The sequence below is a fragment of the Lipotes vexillifer genome, unplaced genomic scaffold, assembly GCF_000442215.2.
Source record: "Lipotes vexillifer unplaced genomic scaffold, Lipotes_vexillifer_v1.1 scaffold237, whole genome shotgun sequence".
NCBI lineage: Eukaryota > Metazoa > Chordata > Mammalia > Artiodactyla > Lipotidae > Lipotes > Lipotes vexillifer.
Genome location: NW_006794332.1, coordinates 1,617,129 through 1,628,352, shown reverse-complemented (window position 1 = coordinate 1,628,352; position 11,224 = coordinate 1,617,129). Strand labels below are relative to the sequence as shown.

Below are 11,224 nucleotides of genomic sequence, written 5' to 3'. Positions count from 1 at the left end.
TCACTGCAGCACTATTTACAACAGCCAGGTTATGGAAGCAACCTAAATGTCCATCAACAGATGAATGGATAAAGATGTGGTACATATTTGCAATGGAATATTATTCAGCCATAAAAAGGAACAAAATTGGGTTATTTGTAGAGACGTGGATGAATCTCAAGACTGTTATACAGAGTGAAGTAAGTCAGGAGATAAACACATATCATATATTAACGCATATATGTGGAACCTAGAAAAATGGTCCAGCTAAATCGGTTTGCAGGGCCGGGGGAAAGCCACGGGGGGGGGGGGGGGGGTGGTGTGATGAATTGGGAGATTGGGATTGACATGTATACATTAATATGTATAAAATGGATAATTAATAAGAACCTGCTGTATAAATAAAATTCAATAGTTCAAAAAAAAAACTTCAGCACTTAAAAATATAAATTCAACTATCTGAAAATTCATTAATGAAAAATATTAGTTTCTGGGGAATTCCCTGGTTGTCCAGTGCTTAGGACTCGGCGCTTTCACTGCTGGGGCCCAGGTTCAATCCCTGGTCAAAGAACTAAGCCTCCGCAAGCCACACAGCATGGCCAAAAAAAAAATTTTAATTTCTATCAGTGCCAAATAAATGAGGTACTCATCTTGTTTGGTGCTATTCTACTCATTATTTTAATGATTCACAAATCTATCAGTAATTTGGTAGCCATCCTGAGTGGGACTTTCTTGAAGGAACCCTCAAATCTGGAATGTCACTAGGTTCATTGTCATGATTTTGTTTTCAAGACAGATAGCTTTGGAGGCAAATACAGAACGGAAAACTTTGGATCTGTTTCCCAACAGTAGAAAATGTAAAATTAATCACTTCAATAATAGATATGGTCTCTTACGGGTGAGTCATCTTCAGCTTTCTGTGGAATTTCCCTGCTTTAATACTATTTAAAGTCTAACCAGTTGTGCAGTCAATAAAATCAGTGAAGAATTGTTTATCCATGATTAAAAGTTAATTACATTATTATTTTCAGAATATTAACAATGTCTGAAAAAGCAGTTTTAACCTTGGTTGATACAGCCTCCTGGTGTTGAGATCATGGATCTTGAAATGATAGATATTGCCCCTAACATGAATTATCCTCCACCTTCAAATCTTGCATATGCTGCGTTCCACAAAGAAACCTAGCTGACTTGCACATCAAATCACAGTATATTAGGTAGGAACTGTATCTTATGTAGGAGACATATCCTCTAGGCTTTCATTCAGTATAGCCAACCTTTAAGTGACTGTTGCACGCATGGCACTTTAGAGAGTCTATAAAACCATAAATGAAAACCTTGGAACAGTTGCTTTCTAGGCAATTCAAGTTACCAAAGATTCATAAACCGTTTATCAATGTGAGGTGAACATCTCATGCACCTCCTATGACCACTTCGGAGGATGTGAAGTCAGGGCTGCCTTGCAAAAGAGAAAATGATTCAGTAGATAATATCTGAGGTAAGAGCTGTTAAGAGTACCTAGCTTACTAAGGTACATCATTGTTTGATATATCACGAGGCACAGCATCCAGTTGTGAACTCCAGATTCCTCAAAGTTTGCCATCAGTTTCTTATCCACATGGTATCTGGGATTTTTAACAATTATTGATTTATCATGTAAATGATAAAAATTGTATAAACAATATGTTTATATAATTTATGTTGAAGAAACAGTATATAACTCCTAATTTAGCAGCAAGACTGACTGCAATGCACCAAACTTGAATATTGTGGACACTTTCCCCAAAATGGTATCAAAACATTTCATGAAGCTTTCACACAATGGAGATTTGGTTAAGCTGTTAAGTTTTTCAATTTTGTTGTACATGTCACCAGATAATTTAGCAAAAATCTGGCTTTCTTAGAGTTTCTTAGAGACAAGTTAAATTTTACTTGATCTCTCTGGAAACTAATTATGTCCTAGTGTTAAGACATAATTCAATTAAACAACTAATCACATATACTCATCCCATTGGGTTCTGCTTTGTGGAATTAACATTTTCCTAAAGCCAGTGTGAAAAAACGTTAAAATTATCCTTATCAGAATCTTTATTTTCAGCATGAATAAATTTTAAAATACAAAATGGGAATTCACATTTTAAGTGGGCATTTTAATTGAATTTTGAGGATGAAATGGTTTTACCTCAGAAATAGCTTTGAAAGTTCTCTAACTACAAAGAGCAAGCAATTCTTGACAGCTTGAACACAGCATACTTTATGTCAATACCCACAAATGAAACCGATTGCTTCTCTTGAAAATAAAACTTGAATCCTGGCTGGCAATGAATGCCTCTCATGGTGAAGCTGGCTGAACTGCATACCCTAAAGTTTTTAAATCCATAGTCCACCTCTCCATTGGCCCAATTTACATATATATCCAACCCCACAGGCCCTTACAATGTGACTGACCCTCCTCCCAGTAGGAGGTGGAGTCTGTGTTCCTTTTCCATGAAGCTGGGATTTGATCTTCTGGGACTTCTGGTGACCAAGAGTATAGTGGAAGTGATGCTAGGACTTCCAAGGCTAATTCCTATAAAAGATCCAGCTTCTGCCTGGCTCCACTTCAGAGCCCTGAAATGAGTCCAGTTGCCCTAAAGCCACCATGCTGTGGATTTTGAGGAAAGACTGAGCCACTAACAGTGAGATGCTCAAACAATCTCCCTCTAGCCGGATGTGAAAAAGCCTTTGGAGATGACCCAAGAGCTACCATCTGATCGTAACTTCATGAGACACAGATGCAGAAGAACCCAACAAATGCTCCTTAATTTCTGACCCACAGAAAGCTTGAGATCATATCGTCTCATGCCATTATATTTCAGATGATTCGTTATACAGCAGTAACTAATGCACACTGATGACACCAACTGCCACAGCCATCATTTGCTTGGGCTCAGACTGCAGCTCTACCTTTTGTCAGTTTGGTCCAAATTTACACCCATAACCCCTTCTTTTTCTCTGCAACACAGGTAAAATAAGACTGGAACCTTAAACAAGACCAGGTGATGATGACAGAGAAGTTAACATGCAATGAGATATACCTGGTTTCTAAATTTAGTTCACTGACCTTATAACGGGTTTGTAATGAAAACATTTCTCTTCCTGTTTAGACTCCTTCGAAGTTTTTTCCCTGAGGTCCCATCTGCATACTTTACACAGGGACTGTCAACTCAATCCAGATATTACATCCAAAGGCCTGAAGGTAAAATGTAATCAGACTTGAAAAGATAAACTATATCACAGATTGGGCTTTTATACTTCCTAACCAAAATACAAGGGAAAACTAAACAGTGGCTTACGTTCTAGCTTTTAAAAAATCAGTTGGGGGCTTAAACCAAATTCCAGGTGCTTGAATATGCCGAAGTGCCACCGTCCCAGGGGCATTCACCTACTCCAGGTGTCAAGCAGGTACCTTTCTTAAAAACAAAACCGGAAAGTTTACGGTAATTTTTTTTGTAATTTAGAAAGTCAGATCTGTGTGAGGAGAATTAAGTTACCTGAAATAGTTTTTAGCTATCAAATGTTTTGGTCCTTCTAAAAAGCTATCATTCTAAGAAACAGCCTAATTTAGATTACCTTCTTTTACAAATAAGGATTAGCACACTGATTAGGATTTTTAAAAGTATAGTAAGTGTTGCAAAAATCTGATTATATACGGAAATGTACTTGCAAAATAAACCACAAATGAATATTTATCCATATTCAAACTGAACAATTAAATTGTTTTTAAAAATTTAGGGCATGGTTCCTAAAAACGTAAGAACTCTCGAGTGACAAATCCTGAAACATATGACAATTTATGAGTAGGGATCATAGTATTCAACCAACAGTGAGCTTTTTTCCTTGAGGTTCTAATGTATGCATAATTCTTTCCATTTTAGGGTTAATTCTTTAAAAACTAGTTTTAAAAATAATTATCAAGTCACAGACAAACCATGAACAGTTGGGTTTATTTCAACAGTAAGTTTGAAACTCTTGCTTCTGGCAAGAGTACTACAGTAATTATATTAGGAATAGACAATTTCCTACACTGTCAAATATATAAAAGTTCCTTCTGCATTTTCCTCAACACTGATCAACAAGCAGATTCAGTCCACATCTGCTTTCATCTACTCAGTGTACCCAAGCTTCTTCTTCAGAGATTCTGGCATCTCAGGTGGAGGAGGGCGAGGGAGCCTGAAGTAGACCTTCACAGAGTCATAGATGAACCACTGCAGTGCAGTCAGAGTGCCAATCATGATGATACGGGCAAAGAGTCCCTTCCATACACCTGGATAAAATATGAAATGTGAGTGAAAAATATACCCCAAAGTGTTACTCTTTCTTTAGAGGGGAGGAAAAAAAATCTTACCTCTAAATCCAAGTCTCTGGAGGACCAGAGACGCACTGCTACCCTTCTCTTTATTCAACACAGACACCACAGAATCAGCAGGGTGAGAAACAATGGCACAGAAGACTCCAGCTGAAAAAAAGTCAAGATAAATGATGCAATATGGGGTCAGTTAAAAAAAATTTTCACATCACAGCCAACAACATTTTCATGAGTAATAAAATTTTCTTGTGTTTAAAAAAATCATATTTTAGAGTGAGACTGACAAGTTATAAAGCAGTCTACCCTCTGTAAAACAGAACAATCCCTCAAGTTAAATTCAGATTTTAACACTTTCTCTTGTATTAAAAATTTGTTATTGGAAAAACTAAAAAACAAAAAAAGGCACAGCAGCGAAGTCAATACATTCCCGAGCTTAATTATGACATGCAAACCACAAAACAATTCTTTTAGGAACGAATTAGCAAGTATTTATGAATCCTGAAGAGTATATAAAACCGCAATGGAAAGATAAAACTTCTTTGGAATATTTTTCCCTCACAAAAGAGGCCAATACTGGAAATGATTATTCTTAATTTCACAGACAAGCATGTTCTAAATAATTCATACCTATGTAACCTGCCACAAATGTGACAACCAGCTGCTCTGGCTTTGAACATTCACTTCGGGGCTTGGGAACCACAAACTTGTACAATGCTTCAACAGTACGTTCAAAGCAGGCGAACTTCATCATGGTGTATGGTATCTGCCTCATCCAGAGAGGAGCAACCCCCTTGTAGAATCTAGGAAATCAGAAGACTTATTTTACTCGGTTGCATATATTCATCTAGCAAACTTTTTCATTATTAACAGAAGTGTCCGCACACCAGTCAAGTCCTGATAGTAACAAAATGGCAGCACTACTGCATGTCATTTCTATCAGAACCTAAGACTAACATGCAGGTATATTTATCTCACATGCCAATGACTCAAGCACCTTTGACTATACAACCAAAAAAGTTGCTGGATGTTTCTTTCACTGGAACTACAAGAAACAGTAAGTTTACAAGTAGAACTCAGCTCAAGATTGGCATCCACAAAGGTGGATCTAAGGAAGCATGTGTGGCCTGACTATATGCAAATTCTTAACTGTGAACATAGATGACAATTCTAACAAGGGCCCTCCCCAACCCCCAAGCTAAGAGTTAATATTTAGGTCAAATATCAAGTCATTTGTAGACTGACAAATGATTCTAACTAGAGGGGAAAAAAAAACCCTTAATTCAGGGTTCAAGCCATGTATCAACTTATCCTTGCCCCTAGAGTTTATGTTCTATGTGAGGGGGAAAGAGATGTGAAAAAGAGAAAGTCTGGCAGGTTTAATGCTAACAAATGCGGTTTTCTCAAATGAGTATTTTTATACTATATATTTAGGCAAACGTTTACTTACGCCTTTAAGCCTTCTTCCTTATACATTTTGGGAGCTGCATCCCTCAAAGTGTTAGCATATCCTGGTTGGGTCTGAATTCGAACCTTAGCAGCTTCCATAGGAGCCAGAGCAATGTCAGCAAAGAATTCAGCACTGGCAGAGGCAGCCAAATATAGTGATGTGCGCCAGAGATACGCATTCTCCTAAATGAAAAACATAAGGAGAAACATGAATTGCTGCTGCACTGGCTGTTCTCAATTTAAGAGACAGTTCTAGGCAACAGTTAAATTTCAGACATTTTAAGTGTTTCTTTGTCACAGTCCACAGATAACACACATGAGACTGAATATCTCTCATAACCTCATCAACCATAGTACACTTTGAGTATTTTTTGAATGTCTACGTGCCAAGGATAGTTGACCCTTGAACTCACACAGGAATACTACAATCTTTCTCTTTAAAAAACTCAAATCCAACTTATTTGGAAAGCAGCATAGCACAATAAAAAGGGCACTGAAATCCAATGAAATAGTTTCTTTTTCTTATCCTCTTTATGTTAAAACAGCCTTATGACACAACATTGTAAAGCAATTATACTCCAAAAAAGATGTTTAAAAAAAAAAACAGCCTCATGATTTGAAACATACTGTTCACCCTTTCTGAGACTATCTCCTCAGTTCTAAAAAAAAGGTGAGCCAAACAAAAATCTAAGATCCTTTTTGGTCTTATATTTTATGTTAAAAACTGAGGACTTTTTTTCCCTTTTTCTTCTTTTTTAAATATTTATTTATTTATTTGGCTGCGCCAGGTCTTAGTTTCGGCATGTGGGATCTAGTTCCCTGACCAGGGATCGAACCTGGGCCCCCTGCATTGGGAACGTGGAGTCTTAGCCACTGGACCACCAGGGAAGTCCCTAAAAGCAGGTAAATTACATACCTCTCCAAGCATGTTGCTATACAAAACTTTGAAGACTTCATAAAAGCCAAATTTGCAGAGCCCCTGCATAGAGTAGCCAATGAAAGTCGGAGCCCATCCTTTGGCCAAACCACGAACACCATCTTCTTTAAGTGTAATTGAGAATCCATTAAATATGCCCTTGTACTTTTGTGGGTCCACCTTTATTTAAAACAAGAAAAAAAATTAAATGTACAACAGAGATAATAACACTTCTCACAAACATTTCATTTTGTTATTATTAGTTTTTCCTTTCGGTTCTAATATAAACTTTAGTAACTACACAAAAGGTGGGTAAATACAAGTTCACTGCATGATATCAGCTTAATGTCTACTATTATCTTTGTAAATGTAACTTTTTGTACAGTAAGGTCTAGCTTTCTTTCAGTCAGACTTAAGTCTTGGAGAGTTAGTTAAGAGGATAAAGTTCCTACCAAAATACATGATAAAACTGACACGAGATTTTTCCACCACCCAACTCTTTTTACCACTTAAAAATTAGTCTTAAAGCTACTTCATAAACAATAATTAAGTCTATATCCTTGATATATGCTAGCCCATTAAGTGATTATAAAGTTTTGTGAACTTGACAATCAAATTAAATACAAGTTAAAAAGGTACATCGATATGAAAACCCTCTTTTGAGTTAAGAAATTAAATTCCCTTTAAGAGACATGCATAAGAAGTTTTAGCAAAGGTGTATTTAATATTCATTCTATTAACTAATGGGGGTAAAAATCTTATCTATTTCTGCCAGTACTAGAAGGGCTGGTATACATCACCTTCCTCTCCCTGCTAACATTTCACCTTCCTTTCTCTTTTAGGTAAGTAGACCGCTAATCCTGTTTGGGACAAATAAATTTTTGATGTTTGATTATTTGTGTTTCAATAATCCTAATTAAGACATTTTAATTGTAAAATAAAACCTTTTATGTAAATAAATATGCAAGAAGCTATGCCCACAAATTTTAAACACTATACAGTGAGAGTTTTTTAATCTATATTGTTCTCTGCCTTGATCTTATCAATAAATAAGAGACATGAAGTTACATCATACACAAAGAATGATTGCCTACTCTGACATGTAAGTGCTTGTAAAATGACTATTTGGAGCAAAAAAGAATCGGTAGGCCTTGAAGAACTCTAGGCAGAATTCAGCCCAGCAGCAAGAACCACTTACAGCCAGAGTCTGAGATCAACAATCTACCTTCACTCTTATTTTAAAAGAGGTATTTCTTGGATTTAAAACACTAATTAAAGTAAAAATCATGAGTTAAAGAAATTTGAGTTTGGTGTTCTACTAAAATTTCCGGCAGTCATAACGTCTTCATTCTTCTCAATTGTGAAGTCCTTTAATATTACTTGGAATTAAGTCACACACAGAGGAGACGTTCAATGTTGTCATCTCAATACAAACCTGCATACGGCATTTCACTAAATCCAGAGGAACAACAGCAGTGTGTGTCAGACCACAACTTAAGACCCCACCAAAGCCACACAGTGCGTAAAACTTCGCAGAGCCATATTCACAACTGTACTCTGTAATAAGACAAGACACACCATGCGTTTTAATATAATACTCATGTTACTGGTTATCAACTTACCTCCTGGACAGTTAGGTTTCCACACAGCTTGTTAGTAGGTAACAGCCATGTTTCAACAATGTTTTATTTAGTCCAACATGCAAAAACAAACCTGCATTCTGCATTTAACCAGATCTAGAGGAACCAATGCTGTATGTGTTGTGCCACAACTAATAATTCCTCCAAGTCCACAGAGGAGAAAGAATCTGCCAGATCCATAGTCACAGCTATACTGCTCTGTTTGATTGAAAAAAAAAAATCAAATAAGTATTTCTTCAGAGGTGACTAAGGCCATGGGAATGCAAGAGAACTACGTTTCCCTGTGAAAAAGTATTATCACAACCGAACAGCTCTGCCCACCATTTACAAGTAAACTGAAAGATAATTTTCCACCTAGTGTGAGCAAGGAATTCACTGCCAAAATCAAAACAATCATTTAAAGATTTTGAAGGTTCTTATCTGTGAGATACTACCTCTCTCTCGTTTTGCCATATAAATTTTAAAAAAAGTTTTCTACATCATTAATAGCTCTTCCAATTAAAGTCAAACTTCAAATTACTAACAGCTGATAAGAACACACTTCTAAGTACCAATCCAACTTAAATCATGTAAAAGCTTGCAATCCTCTAAGGCTACCCCAGCCACTAACCAATACTGTCCCCACTTATGGATCTCTATACTATAAAAATATATAAACATAAATTCCTGCAGTCAAATACATTTACTACACAAATGACCATAGATTTAACTCTCTAAATTGAAGGACCGAATGATGATGTAAGGTTTTTTTCCTCACACTAAAGACAGAACAGAAACACGTAATAATTTTTTTTAAAAAATCTTTACATTTTACAGGTACAGGTAGATAACATATTCCGTACTCCTGCAATTCGATTTTCAGGTTTCTTTGTAAATACACTCCACTGGGATTTAAAATACACACAATTAAAATAAAGTTGGGTCTAACCACCAAGAAACCCGAGAGATAAGATCAAAGGGATTCCTATCTATTATATCCTTCCTATGGTCTTTCCGGGTCTACAAGTCAATCAGGCGCATTAAAACAAGAGTTACCCAGTTATCACACATACCTTGTGTCAACTAATATTAGACTCCGGGAATACTAAAGGGAGGAAACAATATTTTTAAAAAGAAAGTGAAAGCAAAATCAAAGAACTGATAATACAGTTAGAACTGCGGTGGCCAGTGATTAGGATGAAGACTTTACCCAATGCCTAGTCGGCTGACCAAGCGGGCTCACGGCGATGATAAGGAGCTAATCACAGCCTCTATGGCTCCACTCGCTCGAGGACGCGGAGGTCACGGAGGGAGCAGGGCCTAGACCCTTCCACGCCCTTGAGGGAGGGCCAAGGATCCGACACCCGGCTTCGGGCGGAAGGAGCTGACATCCTCGGACAAGCAACTGGGCGCCCTCCTGCGCTGCCGCGGGCAGGGCGCGCGTCCTTCCCTGCCCTCCGGGCCGAGCACACCACGAAGGCCGAGGGGACCTCACAACCGTATCGGGACAGGGTCTGACCTCACCTTCCACAGCGGCGGCTGCCAGTTTGCGGGAGCGGCGGGGTGGGCCCGGGGGCCCGGCGGGGTTGCTGCGGGGGCCCGCGAGACCATCTTGCACCAGCTGCAGGTGGGGTGCGTTGAAGGGGTTCGCCCGCGCCAAGTGCGCCACGGACGAGAACATCTTCCTAGGGGGAGAGGAAGCGGCGGTCAGAGGAAAGGCAAAGGGGGCTGTTAGGCCGGCTAAAGTCACCGGCACACTGGGACCACCCCCGCACCCAGGCCTTGCCTCTTCCCGCCTCCGCGCCCTTGAGGAGGTCACCGCGGCCTCCCCAAAGGAGGAGGCCAACGGGGCCTACAGCCAAAGAAGCGCCCCACCGGGTCTCCGCGCTCCGCTCCCCGCACGCACTGCAGGAAGGCCGAGCGACACTCACTCCCTAAGATGGCGAACACACCACCGCGCTCGGAAAGGCTGGGGCTCACAGAGGCCGAACGTCCTCCGGGTCTTTAGATCTGTGCCTTTCGCGTGTCGTCAGCGCGACGCACACAGTGCGTCACTACAGACTGGCGGCACCCATTGGCGAAGAAGAGCGCCGAGGCCCTAACGTCATCGCGTTCTCCTAGCAGCCCTATCCCCGCCCCACTTGCCCTAGCCCTTCCGGCCCGGCTTCTGCGCAGGAGGGTTCCTTTTGCGCAGGCGCGCATTCCGGGCCGGTATTCTGAGTTCCGTGAGTTTGTGCTCGTGACTTCCTCTTTTTGTCCCTTCACCTTGAAACGTCTCTGTTGGAATCTGGCGCTTACTTTCTTTTTATTTAAATGAGCCCCAGTATACTAGTCACCTAAAAAAAAAATTCGAATACGCGATGATATATTATTTCGGTTTGCGTTTAGAATGTCACTGCAGTACAGTTTTTGTGTCACAGCTTCTGCTATTATGGTACCTTTTTTGTGTGTATGTAGCAGGAACTCCTAAGACAGCTTGCTGCTTCATCACAATAGTTTATATAACACATTAAAGCATTCAATAAATTATTTTTAACACCTGGGAGTACAGGGGTGAACTAGAGTGAAAGTGACTGGCAGCAGATTTTGTTTTCAATAAATTTAGAAAATCTTCATTAGATTCAGTTAAACAAAGAAAGGCCTAGTTTAATTGGAAAGAGTTTAGTCGGGATCAAACCTCTGTTAGAATTCTGGCTCTGGCATTTTCCCAGCTATTGTTAAAGTAACCTTGGGAATTTACTTGATCTCTGTGCACCTGTTTCTTAAATGGTGGAAGCAGGGCTGGCCTCATGGGCTTGCTACCTATACAGTTATGTAGGGCCTATGCTTGGTTTAATGTTCTGCTGTCACCGTTTTGAAATTCTTAATGAACAAGAGACCCTCTGTTTTTCATTTTGCACTGGGCCTTGCACATTT

At 39.3% G+C, this 11,224-nt stretch overlaps 1 protein-coding gene across 5 annotated transcripts; it reads right to left on the bottom strand.

The window, feature by feature from the left end:
* Window positions 1–3,664: 3,664 nt before the first annotated feature.
* Window positions 3,665–10,384, bottom strand: SLC25A3 (solute carrier family 25 member 3). Of its 5 annotated transcripts, none has more exons than XM_007467156.1 (8): window positions 10,240–10,353; window positions 9,833–9,993; window positions 8,403–8,527; window positions 6,690–6,869; window positions 5,775–5,956; window positions 4,955–5,127; window positions 4,367–4,477; window positions 3,665–4,285 (listed from the first exon to the last, which is right to left on the bottom strand). In XM_007467156.1, the coding sequence occupies exons 2-8, from the start codon at window positions 9,987–9,989 to the stop codon at window positions 4,125–4,127; spliced, it is 1,089 nt and encodes a 362-aa protein (XP_007467218.1). In that variant the 5' UTR covers window positions 9,990–9,993; window positions 10,240–10,353; the 3' UTR covers window positions 3,665–4,124. The 5 variants fall into 5 exon arrangements, with proteins under 5 accessions (XP_007467218.1, XP_007467220.1, XP_007467219.1 ...); XM_007467158.1 differs by lacking the exon at window positions 8,403–8,527 and adding an exon at window positions 8,125–8,246 and having other exon boundaries at window positions 3,853–4,285; window positions 10,240–10,384; XM_007467157.1 differs by having other exon boundaries at window positions 3,950–4,285; window positions 9,833–9,989; window positions 10,240–10,328.
* Between the last annotated feature and the right edge of the window lie 840 nt (window positions 10,385–11,224).

Coding starts and splice junctions, on each gene's coding strand:
- SLC25A3 (XM_007467156.1), bottom strand. CDS start 9,989: ATGTTCTCGTCCGTGGCGCACTTGGCGCGGGCGAACCCCTTCAACGCA. Junction 4,478..4,954: donor ATTTGTGGCAGGTTACATAG/GTATGAATTATT, acceptor ACTTTTTTTCAG/CTGGAGTCTTCTGTGCCATT. Junction 4,286..4,366: donor CCAGAGACTTGGATTTAGAG/GTAAGATTTTTT, acceptor TATTTTATCCAG/GTGTATGGAAGGGACTCTTT.